At 39.6% G+C, this 16,842-nt stretch overlaps 1 protein-coding gene and 1 pseudogene across 3 annotated transcripts in view; one reads left to right on the forward strand and one right to left on the reverse strand.

Annotated features, from left to right (window-relative positions):
* Med14 (mediator complex subunit 14) overlaps positions 1-16,842 on the reverse strand; it is a 92,090-nt gene that overhangs the window by 35,837 nt on the left and 39,411 nt on the right. For all 3 annotated transcript variants that reach the window (XM_036175506.1, XM_036175508.1, XM_036175507.1), the window contains exons 12-16: positions 13,815-13,893; positions 10,288-10,447; positions 3,939-4,133; positions 2,892-3,026; positions 438-514 (exon numbers count right to left, since the gene is read on the reverse strand). In XM_036175506.1, the coding sequence (XP_036031399.1) occupies positions 438-514; positions 2,892-3,026; positions 3,939-4,133; positions 10,288-10,447; positions 13,815-13,893 (646 nt within the window). The remainder of the gene's footprint in view (positions 1-437; positions 515-2,891; positions 3,027-3,938; positions 4,134-10,287; positions 10,448-13,814; positions 13,894-16,842) is intronic.
* On the forward strand, positions 14,051-14,424 carry LOC118574545 (annotated as a pseudogene).

Consider the following 16,842-nt stretch of genomic DNA (forward strand, 5'->3'; position numbering starts at 1 on the left):
CCAGCATGCTGAGCTTCGTCTTACTTCCAAGCATTCACATGAGCAATTCTGTCCTCTAGTTAGGCCTCTAATATAATTCCATGTCCCTGTCCTCTGGTTAATTCTCCCCACTCTCAGTCTGAGTACAACTGGCATTGTCTCAGGAATTTCCATCTCGACTTCAAATTAGCCCACTTCTCCCTGCTATGTGAGTCCAGAGCATCCTAGGGGGCCTTACAAAACTCAAGCCTGAAAACCATTATGTTTGACAAATGGAAGAGATGCAGATGAATGCTGCCCGAAAGTGTGGATGGTGCTGGATTACCACTCAACAGGCTGAAGAGCAAGCACCTCCCCTGGACCTCAGCCATTCTACCTAGAAATCCATCACATATATAGGAGAGAACTTAGTGTGGGTGCAATTCATGGCAGCATGTTAGACACAGAGCAGGGCTTACTTTAATAAGCGAATTGCATGGCTGAAGCCATCGCCTTCCACTTGCACTCCCTGGTGTGGGATCTCCAGGTTGGACAACTGAAAAGAGAAAAGGCACAGTAGTATTAAACTGTTAATTTGACAAAAGCAACCAGTTTTTCTCTGCACGTTCTATTTTCATCCCATCTGTTCTAAGGCCAGTCTTTCTCAAAGTGACAATTTAATCAGGCATGGGCACTGTTCTTATCATTAGACTTCCATGGGAACTATAGTAAGGCAATTGCAAGGCAAAGGAGCATTGGAGACTCTAGCTTAAAGGAACTTTCCACAGTACACAAACCTTCAAAATTCAGGAGAGAGACCAATTTTTGCTAGAAGCTAAAAGTAATCCAGAATCAGTTCAAGTGGTTCCAAATGAAGCAACTAAAAACTAAGACTGGTAAGTCAGGCAGTCTGAAACTCATTCAGTGGAGCTCCAAGATAGGAAGATATGACTGAAGGTGCCCTGAACAAGCAAAGAAATGCTTAACCTCAGAAAACAAAGATAAGTCTTCTATGATGGGACTTTTATATACACTGTTCCAACAGTGATTTAAATGTTTGTCTAGCCCTACTTTGAGGACCAGGAAGAACAGGAGTTTAGAAAGTTAGCTAATGACAAAATAGATAGAAGTTCAGACTCAAAAGTAAAGTGAGGAAGAGCTTTAAAAATGACTTGCTAGTCATTACACTGCTAGAAAGATCACATGTAGTTGTTTATAGCACATTATTAAGAGTGGGAAATTTGGGGGTTGGGGATTTAGCTCAGTGGTAGAGCACTTGCCTAGCAAGTGAAAGGCCCTGGGTTCAATCCTTAGCAAGAGTGGGAAATTGGACTGTGTTTGTTTTAACATTTTGAATGAGAGATTGTAGTTAAGTTTTTAAGAGCTTGACTAAATTCAATCAAAGCCTGTAGGAAGTTCCCATGGAACACAGAGGAAGAGGACAAAGACACTGTGCACAAGTATTGGTCCCACGTGCACCTGCAAAACCCATATTTCTGCAAATTCTGGCACATGCACATAGAGGAGGACAGCAATGCATTACACTGCCTCAAAGTCATGTATCTACTCTCTTCCTACCATCGGGTAATAACTGATACTCCTACAATCAAGTCAAATGAGAAGATCAAAGAGAAGAAGAACACACTAAGGAAATTTGAACCATGGAGAGTGTTTCATATAATTTAGGAGCTGTGGCTAGTTGTCATCCTCCACAAATCTCTTCTTTTGGAAATACAAAAACCAACAGATTAAAAAACATGGAGAGAGATGGCTCAGCGTTTAAGAGCACTGGCTGCTTTTCCGAAGGACCCAGGCTCAATTCCCAGCACCCAAATGTGAGCTAACAATGTCTATAACTCCAGTTCCAGGGCATCGAACACCCTCACACATATATACATGCAATCAAAACACCAATGTACACATATAAACACACACAAACTAATAATAATAAAAGAAAAATGGAGGTTGTAGCAGGAACACTAGTATATGATTGTAATCCTAGCACAGGAAAGTATAAGCAAAAATACAAGAAATTAAAGTCTATCTTAGCTACATAGCAAGTTCAAGGCCAGCCTACACTACATGAGACTGTTTTCAAAATACAAAATAAAACAAAAACAGAGTGGTTACCTCCCTTTATGTTCATATTTGGGTGTCACAGTAGATATCACAACACTATATTCTTTTTTATGTGCATTGGTATTTTGCCTGCATGCATGTCTGTATGAAGGTGTCAGATACCCTGGAGCTGCTACATGTGTGCTGGGAATCAAACCCAGGTCCTCTGTAACAGTAGGCAGAGCTCTTAACTGCCTAGCCATCTCTTCAGTCCCTGTAACACCATATTGTTTTTCTTTCTTTTTTCTTTTTCTTTTCTTTCCTTGAGACAGGGGTTCTCTGTGTAGCTTTGGAGCCTATTCTGGAATTTGCTCTGTAGACGAGGCTAGCCTCGAACTCACAGAAATCTGCCTGCCTCTGCCTCCCAAGTGCTAGGATTAAACGTCTGCCTCACTTCTGCACGGCTACAACACAATACTCTTAAAAGAAACTAACTCTATATCAGCCAACTGCTTCTTCCATAACATCAAAGTAAACATTTAGCTTAATATTTTTCTGATTTACTTCTCAGAAATAAGTCCAATATTATTAGTACTCAAACAACATGTATTACTTTACCAACTCAACAAGAAGACAGGCTTTATCAAACAGTCATTTCTGGCAGACTTAACCAATGTTCCTACTATGAAGTAGAGGACATTAGTTGTTAATTAAAAGTTGTCTACTTCCTAAATTAGGAAGAATTTAATTTCTATTATCTAAGGAGAAAATGCCAGGGGATGGAATGAGAGACAAAAGAGCTTGTGTAGACCTGCGGCCAGTTCTCCTGCTGGAGTCATGTCACTTCAATTAACACTTGAAAATTCCCAACTTACCTCCAGTCGAAGTCCTACAAATGGCATGTTGGTGTCACACATAGCAACAAAATGAGCTAGAACTTTATTGAAGGCACACATTTCTCCTGATCGTTTGGCTTTCTTGCATTCTACTGGACATGGGTCATCAGACAACTAGAAATGAAAATTTTTTTTAAAAACTGTGTAAAAACATGATACAATTTACCAAGGCAATGGAAGCTCTAGGACAAAGCTCAGGGTTAACCCAAACAAATGTGACCTCTCAGCAAAGGCATATTGAGCAAATCATAACCCAGACACAAGTAAAGGAATACTTAATAAATAGTTTATGTTTAGCAAGTTCTTTTGTGGGAAACTATCAATTAAAACAAGAGCATGTGGTTAAATGTGATAGTATACACCTGCAATTCTAGTACTTAGGAAGCAGAAACAAAAGGATTTTGAGTTTGGGGCAAACCTGGGCTACAAAGAAAGGTAACATGACAAAAACCTGTCCAAACGGGGAGGGGGGGGGGTTGTGTCAGTGGAAGAGTGCTAACCTAGAGTGTACACAGTCCCAAGTACCATTTCTAACATGACTACCTACCCTCAAAAAAGGAAGAAAAAATGGCTAACTATTTCACTGCTGCCCTATACCTTAAAAAACCATTTAATTATTTTCTCTTGAAAAACTAACAAAATTAAGTTTGGTATCATATGCCTGTATTACTAGCACTTGGGAGGCAGGGACTGGAAGATGTCAATTTAGAAGCCAGAATTAGTAACATAACAAGTAACAGACCAGCTAAATCTACACAGGAAGATCATATCTCAAAAATAAAAGAGGCAACCAGGCATGGTGGCACATGCCTTTATTCCTAGTACTCAAGAGACAGAGGCAGGCAGATCTCTGAAAGTGGAGTCTAACCTGGTCTAGCCGGTTCTCCCAGATAGCTGGGGCTACACAGAGAAATCATGTCTTGAAAAACCAAAATAGCGGTAGTAAAAATTTAAAAATAAAATAAAATGGGATGGGGGTTGCAAAAACATTAATAGAAATAACTTCTACCTTCTATGTGAGCATACCTTGTGCTTGGTACCAGTTCTGGCCTGTTTCCCAGTCTTTGTATAGGAAATCAAGTCCTGGATGTTGTCCTTGAACTGCTGCAGAAGCAGTGCCATGACAGGGCTGTCTTCACGATCTGCAGTACTCACAGACATGAAGTAATACTTGTACGATAGTTGTGTGGGCTTATTGGGAACCTCAAGCATTTCCACAACCTAAAATGGTCCAAATCAGAAACAAGTGAGCCCCAGGAGAATAAGAACCATTGTACATTTTCCACTTTATATCAAGGGGAGTTTGGAATTATTTTTTAAAAAGACATCTAAATTAGATTTATAAAAAAAAAAATCAATCACAGGATTTTTTAAAAACCATTCTTCTTAGTATACGATCTGCCTTCTAAAAAATAGCAATGGCAGGTGTGGGGATTTAGCTCAGTAGTAGAACACTTGCCTAGCAAGCACAAGGCCCTGGGTTTGATCCTCAGCTAAAAAAAAAAAAAGAATATTTGGCCGGGCGGTGGTGGCACACGCCTTTAATCCCAAAGAAACCCTGTCTCAAAAAACCGGGGGAAAAAATGGAGTTTTTTTGCCCAAGGTGACACTGTTTTTTTTTCCCCCTAGAAGTTAAACTGTATAGGTATTCCTCTTAGCCACTACGGCAGCTTAGAAATGTCATGTTCTAATTAAAAAAGATAGAGCATAAGGGCATTTAGTGGCATGATAAATCTATATTCTTACGAAAAACAGAGGGTACAACTATACATTTACCAAACAAAATCTATGATGTACAAAAATAAAGTTTGACGTAGGCCTGGTGGGTCAGGCCTTTAATCCCAGGTATTTGGGAAGCTAGGGTAGGAAAATTATAAGGCCTAGAGTTAAGAGCACTGGCTGCTCTTCCAGAAGACCTGGGTTCAATTCCAAGCAATCACATGGTGGCTCACAACTATATAACTCTATAACTCCAGACCCAGGTGATCATACCTCCTCTTCTGGCTTCTATAAACATCTAGTGCACAAACATACATGTAGGCAACCATCAACATTAAAAATGCATAAAAGTTCAAGGCCTGCCTTGCTACAGAGTTGTGTTTAAAGCTAACTTGTTCAAGTTAGTGAAACACTGTCTCAAAAAGTAAAAGACGCTCAGGAGGCAGAGGCAGGTGGATCTTTGTGAGTTCAAGGCCAGCCTGGTCTACAAATCGAGTTCCAGGACAGCCTCCAAAGCTACAGAGAAACCTTGTCTTAAAAAAAAAAAAAAAAAAAGGGCTCAGTGGTAAATCGCTTGCCTAGCATGTATAAAACCTGGAGTCAATCCTCAGCAGCACCCATACAATAAAAAACCTCATATACGGAAAAAGCACATATTTTCATAGTGTATAATTATGTCACAAGAGAGGTGACCTGTTGTGGGATGTCCTGTATGTTGTGAATATATGTTGCTATGACTGACTCATAAATAAAACACTGATTGGCCAGTAGCCAGGCAGGAAGCATGGGATAGGTGGGACAAACAGAGAAGAGAGGCTGCGAGGTGGAAGTCTAGGGAGAGACACCAGCCTGCTGTCCAGGGAGCAACATGTAAAAGCCACAGGGAAAGCCATGGAGTATGTGGCGACATATAGATTAACAGAAATGGGCTGAGTTAAGTGTAAGAGCTAATCAGTGGTAAGCCTGAGCTAATGGCCCAACAGTTTAATTAATATAAGTTTCTGAGTGATTATTTTATAAGTGGTTGCGGGATCCTTAGTGCTGGGCAGGACTGGAGAAAACTCCAGCTACAAATGGCACTCAATGGGTTGGCAAGGCTTTCCACCTAAAACCTGAAAAAGATTCTAAAACGGAGCTAAAAAATAGCTTCCTAGTGTTTCTCTCAAGTAAGAGGCAGCCTGCGGGTTTTAGCTACTATGGCAGGTTCCTGGTGTGTGTGCTTGAACTGCAGTATGGCAGGAATGAGGCATCTGCAAGCAAGCGGCACATTATGCTGGTTGGTGGATTTAGCCTTTGCTAGTACAAAAAAAAAACAAAAAACAAAAAAAAAAAACGTTTCTGGGCTATATGCTGCTTTGATAGAAGCATAGACCCACTGTTTCTGAGAATTGATGGCTCCCAGAGCTGGCGGTAAATGTACCACCGCCGTGCTGGAAAGCTGAGATGGGCAGAGCCACCAATCACAGCAGCCATTTTGTTCTTACAAATGCTGCAGTTTAAAGCAATAGATTCACAATAAGACAAATTCAGATGAACAAGACTTTAAATGCTTTACAATGTGTGTAAAAATGTACATAGGCTTGGAAGAGAGAGAAAAAAAGGAATATATACAGTTATAGAAACAAGTATATAGTTTTTAAAAATAAAGTCTTTAAAGAGACAGTAAAGGTAGTATGAAAAATAAGCCATGTAAAAATGGATATTACACAGAGAATGTGGATTGTGTTGTCTTTGGGATTTTTAACTGAAAAGAGATATTTGATTGTAAAGGCAGCGGAGTTAAACCAATATGTATATTTTGAAAGTGCCTTGACTTCAAAATTTGGATATAAAGATATGTTGCTTTGGAAAAGAGGCTCTGCTTTTGTTTCCACAGAAAGCCAGAGGCTATGGATATGTTCCAGATTAAGATATATCAGGTTTGATCAGCCAAGACCACCTGAAAGGTCTCCAATAACACCATGGCCCAGATGATCCGACATCCAGAATGGTTTCAAGGCAACTGGCTCAGAGGTTCACCCTCACAGACTACTCCATAATCCTAGAATTTTCTTTGTGTCCCCATAAGATACAGCGCCCCCCTCCAGCAGGAAGTAGTAAGAGAAACTACACCCAAATTCCCAAATATATCAAGCTGGCTTTGGAGATGGAATTGGCTCACTCCTTCTCTAAACCCAGGCATATTGCTAAAAGAAAAGGTTAAGAGATTCTTGTGTCCCAAATCAGAAGAGCCCTCTGGTGTGGGACAGAGAAAAACCAGTATTTTTATTTAAAACAGTTTGATTATAAATGTGATCTCTTTCTAAAGAAATAAAGGGGATATGATATAGATATGATAGGATGAAAGGGTAGATTAATGAACCTACTTTTAAAGAGCAACAACTTGTTTGAAATGTTTTACATTGGTATAGATTTTAGTTTATTGATACAAATTTAAAGTTAAGTTTGTTATACTGCATGTATATTTCTACTCTTATTTAAGGTATTATGTTTGTATAGCTCATTTAAAATTGTAATGGATAATTAAGAAATAGATTAACAATTAATCATCTATGATAATCATACTTGTAGACATGTTAGTTAAGTTTTCTAGGTATATATAGATATATTTCAGATAGATAGGTAATCTTCAAACATTCCAAAGACCTACAGAATATGGCATTTAAAATGTTTTAAAATTTTAGACTCTCTGGACAGTGAGACATGGCTGCTCCTGGCAGCACTGATTTACTTCAGAGAGGAGGATGGGCATTGAAGATACTCTGTATGGAGTTTATCTTCTTCTTGACAAAAACAGCCATTTGGGCAAGAAACTGTTCTTGCCTGGACTGCTTGATCGACTAGACATGCAGGACCCATAGGAAGAAGACCACTGAACTTTGCTTGACAAAATGGTCCTTCCGGTTCCTGCTTCACAGAGGAAACTGCCAGACATTCTACAGGACACTGAGAGAAGTGACTGAGAGACTCTAGCCTTGGGGCTGAAGACAAATGCCCCAACTTTACAAAGGAACATTAGGTGACTGTCCAGGCTGCCAGCTGTCTGTCTACTCTTGCAAGACTCCCAAAAGTTGCTTGCATCCTTCTCCCAGTTCTCAGGTAATATTATATCCCTCTGAGGTCTTTGATGTAGTGGAAGACTAGATAGTTATAATTTCCTTAGTTATGGTAAGAGATAAGTTAGATATAAAACCTTAGACTCACAAATATAAGATAGATAGGATATCTTCTTTAATTTTGCCAAATACAAACCGACTAGATATTGTAACTATAATTCTTGCTAGATAACTGTTTTGTTTATGTTTTTTTTTGTTTTTGTTTTTGTTTTTGTTTTTCGAGACAGGGTTTCTCTGTGTAGCTTTTGCACCTTTCCTGAATCTCGCTTTGTAGACCAAGCTGGCCTCGAACTCACAAAGATCCACCTGCCTCTGCCTCCGGAGTGCTGGGATTACAAGGCGTGCGCCACCGCCACCCAATTATATGTACTTTTACTATGTTAAAGTTAAAATCTTCCTTTAAAAAAAAAACAGAAAAGGGGAAGTGCTGTGGGATGCCCTGTATGTTCTGAATAAATAAAACACTGATTGGCCAGTAGGCAGTATGGGATAGGCAGGACAAACAGAGAAGAGAGGCTGCGAGGTGGAAGTCTAGGGAGAGACACCAGCCTGCTGTCCAGGGAGCAGCATGTAAAGGCAACAGGTAAAGCCACGGAACACGTGGGGACATACAGATTAACAGAAATGGGCTGAGTTAAGTGTAAGAGCTAGTCAGTGGTAGGCCTGAGCTAATGGCCCAGCAGTTTAATTAATATAAGTTTCTGAGTGGTTATTTTATAAGTGGATGCGGGGTCCATAGTGCTGGGCAGGACTGGAGAAAACTCCAGCTACAGTGACCAACAAATAGAAAGATGAAAAAAAGACATTCTTTTTGTTTGTTTGTTTGGTGGTTTTTGTTTTTGTTTTTGTTTTTTTTTGTTTTTCGAGACAGGGTTTCTCTGTGTAACTTTGCACCTTTCCTGGAACTCACTCTGTAGACCAGGCTGGCCTCGAACTCACAGAGATCCACCTGGCTCTGCCTCCTGAGTGCTGGGATTAAAGGCATGCGCCACTGCCAGTCCTTTCCTATTCTTACTGGCCATGGCAGTAGTTACTTTTCTATTTTATGAATACAGCATTCTTAAGTGACTAGAAATCTAAAGGAAGTAGAGTAACCTACAGTCAGGTTTGATCTAAACCCAATTTTTGTTGTGCTACTGGGACACTGACACTAAAAGCTAGCTATTTATTGATGCTAAATAAGGCCAGAAATTTAACTATAAATATATATATATATATTTATTTGGGGTATAGCTAAGCACAAAGCTCTACAGATGTTCACAGGTTGGTTATCATCACTCCACATGTAGGACAAGCAACTCACCAAGAACTGAAACCATGGCCTTTCACTACATGTCAAATCTACTTCCATATTCAATGTTTTAAAATTCATAAAATGATCAGATCCATGTCAGCAGTAGACTCATTAACCTATTATAACAATAGCTCAGCAGGCACCTGGTATCAGTTGTTTAAACAGTATGTTTAAAAGGTACAACTGAAATTTTTAAAAATTCATTCCTATTCCTTCCACCAGGAAGGATCTCATAATTTCATTCTTCCTAGATTTTCTTGAGATCTTGTAGTTTTCATATCTTCATTTTCTAATTTTTTTGAGCTTTTTGAATTGGTTAGAATTATTTTTAAGAATTTACCATAAATACATTTCCTCACTTAAAGAAGTTTCTGTGTACAAAAAAATAAGTATTTGTGATAAAAATCTAAAATGTCTGAAAACTTTAATTCGAGGTTTCTTGTTGAAAGCAAGGCCAGCCTGTTCTACAGAGCAAGCTCCAAGACAAGCACCAAAGCTAGACAAGAAACCCTGCTTCAAAGAACCAAAAAGGAAGGAAGGAAGGAAGAGAGGGAGGGAGGGAGGGAGGGAGGGAGGAAGGAAGGGAAGGAGGGAAGGGAGGAAGGAAGGAAAAGAGAGAGGGAGGGAGGGAGGGAGGGAGGGAGAGAGAGAGAGAACGAAAGGAAAAAAGGAAGGAAGGAAGGGAGGGAGGGAGGGAGGGAGGGAGAGAGAGAGAGAGAACGAGAGAAAGAGAGAACAAAAGAAAGAGAAAGGAAAAAAAAAGGGAAGGATCTCATATTCACTGAAAGGAACATGCCACCAACAAAGAAAACAAAGCTACTTTAGCCAGCCTATATTTACACCAATTCATATTCAACTAAAACCAAGCAAGTATGGCTGACACCAAACTCCGAATCTTCATAATAGCTATAGTTAATTGCACTCAATTGTTTGCATTTAAACCAAAGAGATGCTTAATTCCAATCAGAAACTAAGCCTTTCTTGTCTAGCATGAACAAATCCTCCCCAACAACCTAGGCCTCATATGGCAGGGGCAGTAGGGTGAGAGATGAAAGCTACCTTACATTTCCCAATAGAGACCTGACTACTTTTATGCCTTCATTCGTATCCCCTGGGTTCAAAATCCCTAAATGAATGTCAGACACTAAGTAAAATTCATTTGCAAATGAAATTCGACAAAACAGCTTTCTGAATACATCCAGATTTACTGAACTTGTTCACTCCCAATCATGCTTGGCATACTTACAATGTAGTACTGTGGAAGACGGGTAAGTTTAATAAAGAGTTTATTCTTGGAAAGGTTTCCAATGGGATGCGTTGAATAGTTGGAAAGCTGCAACGTTTCTGTGGTTATTGTAGGCAGATGTTTTATAGATTGTTTGCAGCGCTGTTGTCCAAGCCAAAACCTTCATTTAAAAGATAATCCACATCATAAAATCATAACTTTGGGAATAACTATATGCCACAGATTTATAAATTAAGCAGCACTAAAGAATAACTGAAATTTAGTCAATGCAAACATGATCAAAGCAATGAGTTATTTCTACAGTTCTGTATTTAGCTGTTAATTCTACTTCTACAATAAGAAATTTAAACTGCACTGTGAATAATTTGATTTTCTTTCTTTTTTTTTTTTTGAGGTAAAATGAACTATAAGCCTAAGATAGTAGCTTACTTTATCATACAGAATGGCAGATCCCTGATGCTTAAAGACAGCCCAAACTAAACTCAACATCTTTGAAAAGAAACCTAAAGTAAGCTGGATGGTGGTGCATGCCTTTAATCCAAATACTCAGGAGGCAGAGGCTGGTGGATCTCTGTGAGTTTGAGGCCAGCCTGGTCTACAGAGTGAGTTCCAGGACAGCTGGGACTACACAGAGAAACCCTGTCTCAGGAGATACACACACAAAAACACTATGAAGTAGGAAGATCACATCAGTTGTTTAGGGCCACACAGTCAGCCCTGAAAGTATACATACATGTAAAAAGTATATGGACTTAACTTGTTATACATATAAGCATACAATAACAATTAGTAAAGAAAGAGACCAGGAATTTGAAAGACAGTAGGGAGGAGTAAATGGGAGGGTTTAGAGGAAGGTATATTATAATCTCAAAAATGAAATAAAAATAATTTGAAGTGTTCATAAAACAAGAAACAAGCATAAAACACTTATTTCTTCTCTCATCACTGTAGACATCAGCCCCACGTTTTATAAAAAGTATGTGTAAAGCGTCTGACGTTAACTGCCCTCTTCCTTCCCTCCTTTTCCAGTCAGGCACTGGAGTTTATTTTGATCAAGTTTGCTATGGTACTCCTGTGGGTGCTTGTATGTGACTATCCTTGTGGCTAGGATAACATACAATTAAATATGTGAAAAAGAGATAAAGCTCCAGCTCTGACTCTTACTGATGCACAATATGTTAAGTAACACAAAACAAGGACTTTCACAGCAATACAGCAATTCCAAAGAGGCCAAATTACTGAGAACATAGGGTATAGGTCAGTTTGGGAAAAAATGCTCTCGCACGAACTACATGTGGTACAAATGTGTGCTAACCATGTGCATTGAAACTGTGTTAGAATATGTTACATCTGGGTTTTCTTTTGGGAGGGGAGGGCTGGACTGAGATCAAATGTATTATATATTATATCTTAAAGAGAGCTTGCCAGTTCACCCAAAAGTGAAATGAGGGTTTTTTAAATTTTTGTTTGGTTTTTGTTTAGGAGACATGTTCTGCCCATGTAGCCTGGTGGGCCTGTAATTCACTATGTAGGATCAGACTGGCCTCAAACTCATAGATCTCAATGTCTCTGCCTCCAGAGTCCTAAAAAATCATTTTTCATCATTAAAACCCATCTAACATTTTATCATAACATTAAAGGATCAATTGAAGGAATTAAGATAAACATTAAAAATGTATCATCATTTGCTTCATTTGGGGCAAGAGTTAAAATGGATATCCACGCCAATCAAAATTCTTTGAGACAGTTATGTCTACTAATGTTATTAAGAGAAAAACAGATAAGCAGTTAAAGAGATACTCTCCCCAAATTCACTCTCCCTCTCTCTCTCTCTGGGTAGTTATATCAGCTCACCACACATGGTACAAGTGATAAACAAGTACGGTGCTACATTAAAATCCTAAATAGCCGGGCGGCGGTGGTGCACGCCGTTAATCCCAGCACTTAGGAGGCAGAGGCAGGCGGATCTCTGAATTCAAGGCCAGCCTGATCTACAAAGCGAGTTCCAGGACAGCTAGGATTGTTACACAGAGAAACCCTATCTTGAAAAAAAATTTTAAAACCCAGCTCATATGTAAGTCTATCTACTGACATGAAAATCATGCAGTGTTAATAAAAAAAAATTACTTGATAATGAATTTTTATAAAACCAGGGATTTGGAATGTCACTTAGTCAAGTTGCCAAGCATGCTCCAAGTCCTTGGTTCTATCCCTAGCACTACATAAAAACAGGAATGGTTATATATGCCTAGAATTCCAGCACTTGGTACATATTGGAAGATCAGAAGTGTGAGGTCATCCTTGAACTGCAGGCTGGACTACTTAAGACCTTGTTGTTAAACACACACACACACACACACACACACACACACACACACACACACACACACAATCCCACTGAACAATCTTCCCCTTCTCTCTTTCCATTTAACAGTCTGGAGGTTTGCTATAACCTCTGATTGACCATGTGGTACTCATGGCAATCCTTCTGCCTCAAATTCCCAAGTCTGGTAGGTATTAAAGGTTACAGGGATACCACAATGTTTGGCTTGGCAATTTGAGTTTTTATCTCTGAACCTGGTTTTTTGTTTGTTTGTTTGGTTGGTTGGTTGGTTGGTTTTTGTTTTTGTTTGTTTGTTTGTTTGTTTGTTTTGAGCTGAGGACTGAACCCAGGGCTAAATCCCCAATCCCTGAAACTGGTTTTTATTCCATGGAATCTTAGAAATATATTTAAGTTGGCTATGGTGGCTCCTATCTATAACCCCAGTTGAGAGTTAGAGGAAGGAGCATCAAGAGTTCAAAGCCTGTCTCAGCTACATAGTAGTAATTCTGAGATAGGCCTAGGTTATGTGAGACACTGTCTCAAAAATAAAAATAAATAAATAATTTAAAAATTGTTTGAGCTGGGTGGTGGTAACACATGCCTTTTAATCCCAGCACTCAGGAGGCAGAGGCAGGTGGATCTCTGAGTTCAAGGCCAGCCTGGTCTACAGAGCGGAGATCCACGACAGCCAGGGTTACACGAGAAACCCTGTCTTGGGGGATAGAGGGATAGTTTATTCTAGTTGCCATAATAGAACCTCAGTGTAACCAGACTGGTAATGAAAGCTCAGATAATCATCTCTGATTCTGTTAAACTAAATGACAACATTAGGGAAAAAGGAACAACTGTCCTAATACTGTCTGCTGAGACATTAATACCGCAAAGATTCTAGATAAGAACAAACAGCATTCTATTAGAGGGCATGGTACAAATATTCATGAAGTGAGGTTTGAAATGCTTGTTCAGAGAAAAGATCGTGAGTAATGATAGTTTAGTACCATGCCCTCCAACTACCATTGGATCTAGAGGGGAATCTGATATAAGGACTGCCATCCTGGATGCATTCCAAGGTACCAAAAGGTGCTCAGGTTTCATGTGATAAACTCTAAGGACAGTGACAGATTAAGATTAAGATGGAGAAGAAAATAAATCCTGTCGAGATAGGTTTCCCCTTTCAGTCTTGAGCTAAATTAAATAAGCTTACTTAAGTTGCTGAATCCAAGGGATGATTCGCTTCATGTCATCATTCACAGATTTTTCCATGTCCTCCAGAGTGGCCTGGTCTATAGAATTAAAAATTCATTAATACAGTGCTTATAAGACAAACAAAATCTTTATCTTTGTAGCCATATTTTAAATGAAAATTATTTTTTTAGGCAGAAACCAAGTTGTAGTTGAGTAAGAAAATAAACTAGCTTTTTCCAACTTGGGCCGGGCAGAATGGTTCCCACAAAGAAGGGTGGCGAGAAGAAGGGCCATCTGCCATCAGCGAGGTGGTGACCCGAGAACACACCACCAACATTCACAAGTGCATCCATGGAGCGGGCTTCAAGAAGCGTGCCCCCAGGGCACTCAAAGAAATCCGGAAATTTGCCATGAAAGAGATGGGGACTCCAGATGTGCGCATTGATACCAGGCTGAATAAAGCCGTCTGAGCCAAAGGAACAAGGAATGTTCCATACTGTGTCTGTGTACGTTTGTCCAGAAAACGTAATGAGGATGAGGACTCCCCAAACAAGCTCTACACGTTGGTAACTCACGTACCTGTTACCACATTCAAAAATCTACAGACAGTCAATGTGGATGAGAACTGAGCTGCTGAGTGTCAAATAAAGTTGGAGAACTACCAAAAAAGAAAAAAAAGAAAGAAAAAGAACAAAAGAAAGAAGAAAATAAACTAAATCCATCAGGAACTGTCAACTAACTTGTTTTTCCTCCTTCACATTTCACTGGCAAGAGCAAGTAGCAAATACATAAATAGTGCTTGGTATGTTAAGAGTTAAATAGCATTTGCAATTTATAACTACTTGAAATTCAAAATTACTAGACTTAGAAGCTTAATTAAAAAAAGAAAGCACGGTCTATTAAATACTGCTTTTTACAGCATACAAATGATCTCAAGCATACATAAGAAAGACCTATTGTCTAAAGAACTGGCTTGCTAAATGCCAGTCCAAATTTTTAATGACAGCAGAAAATATTAATACGTAAATCACTAAGCAAAAAAGAAGGGCACAAAATGGTTGCAACTAACTGGGTCAAAATCCAGAAAGAAATTAGACAAGTAAAAGGACACTACGGTATACTATGCCATGTCCCCTCTCAATTCTTATACTGAAGTCCTTATCTCCAGAAGGGCTCATGCAGAAAGAACAAACAGTAAGAACAATTAGTGTCTTAATAGAGCAGTTCTCAACCTGTGGGTCACAACCCCTTTCACACAGGGTTGCTATCAGACCTCCTGCATATCAGAAATTTACATTACAATTCATAACAGTAGCAAAATTACAGTTATGAAGTAGTAATGAAAATAATTTGATGGTTGAGGGTCACACCAGGAGGAACTGTATTAAAGGGTCACAGCATTAGGAAGGTTGGGAACCACTGCTCTAGAGGAACAGAAAAGAGAGTGTGCACCCCTGTGGGAGGAATGATCAGAAAAGCCTAGCAGTCAGGAATGATGCCCACACTAAAACTAACTCCACTGACACCTACATTATTATTCTGCAGCCCCCACAACTGTGAGAAAATACATTTCTCCTGTATCTTGTTATAGCATCTTGACCTATATGCACAAAAAATGAGGCTCCTTATAGTCCACTTCTCTCCTGCATCATGAAATAGGAACCTAAGCCATGCATGATAAACATGTGCACAAACATGCATGCATCTCCATCCACATTGGCCAAGCTAATTTCCAGATTGATGGGGACTGTCTACTCTACTCAACAGAGCATGGTATCAAGTAGCTGGTCAAGTCTAAGAAGTAAGTAAGATCCCTATGGTAATCCTTTTTCAGTGGGTACAGGATAGGAAGGTGGAAAGTGGCAAGCACAAACCCAAAGCTGTGTTTGAAGATCTGGAACACAGGTAACTTATGAAGTTTGTGTTGGCACCTACTATTGGCTCTTCCACTCCAGCAGCCCATCAATGACAAGGAATTTGCAGCCAGTATGTTAACTAATACACAGGGCTTCAGGATTTTTCATAGCTTGATGGTAGAATTGGCTGTGTGCTTGCCTCCTTCCTGATGGAATGTCTGGGTTGATCACAGCAGGAAGTCCAAGCTAGAGGTGTCTATTCACCTAGATTTCCAGTTCTTACCCATACCAATGTGGAGTACTTTGTGCCTTCATAATAAACATAAGGACCTCAATGACATTAGTCATAAAATTTCTTTAATAAATGTATTTATTTTACAGCTTTCCCTCCCTCCTCTCCTCCCAGCCCCCTACCCCTAGTAGTCATAAAAACTTTTGAAATTGAGTGCTCAACTAACCTAACTGCCTTATTGGCCAACTGTGCCTCACACCACTGCCTCCCTTAGGAGGCATTTCATGGTACCCTATTCCACATAGACTCTGTCATTGATTTTTCTGGCCCTAAATGCCCATCATCTTGCTAATCCAGACAACTAGATGGGAAGCCTGGCATGATAAATAAATAGCTTACTGCTTGTTATATCGCAGTGACATGATTCCCAAAGATGTCAGCACTGTCACTGCCTCAAAGCCAAGTGTACTTACTATTCAGTTTGGTGTGGTGACCCTTAGCTTTAAGGTAAGCAGTGTCCTACTGAGGTAGTTGGTGAACCAAGCCAAAGTGCAGTGAGTTGTGGATAACCTGACTGACACCACAGCCATTGCTGAGGCTTGGGCTTACTTGGATCATGTCTGATCTGTTATATGCCAAACGTGTCCTTGGTCACTGGTATGAGGGAAGAGATGGAGAAAGGAAGTTTTCTGAAGTTTATGAGGATGTGACTACCCTAGAGAAGATTATTTTGGAGCAGGTAATGATGAGGGAAAGGATGAAGAGTATTAACCAGATGATGTAATTTTAGTGCTTCCTTGGGACTGTCTGCTATTAAGTGGAACTATCTGTGGTATCCTGAGAAACAAATAAAAGTGATGTTTGCATTTTATACCAGTACCAAGCTGTTTTTATTACTACAGCTCTATAGTAGAGCTTGAGGTCAGGGATGGTGATGCCTCCAGAGGTAGCTTTATTAT

Source organism: Onychomys torridus, chromosome X, assembly GCF_903995425.1.
Source record: "Onychomys torridus chromosome X, mOncTor1.1, whole genome shotgun sequence".
Taxonomy (NCBI): Eukaryota; Metazoa; Chordata; class Mammalia; order Rodentia; family Cricetidae; genus Onychomys; species Onychomys torridus.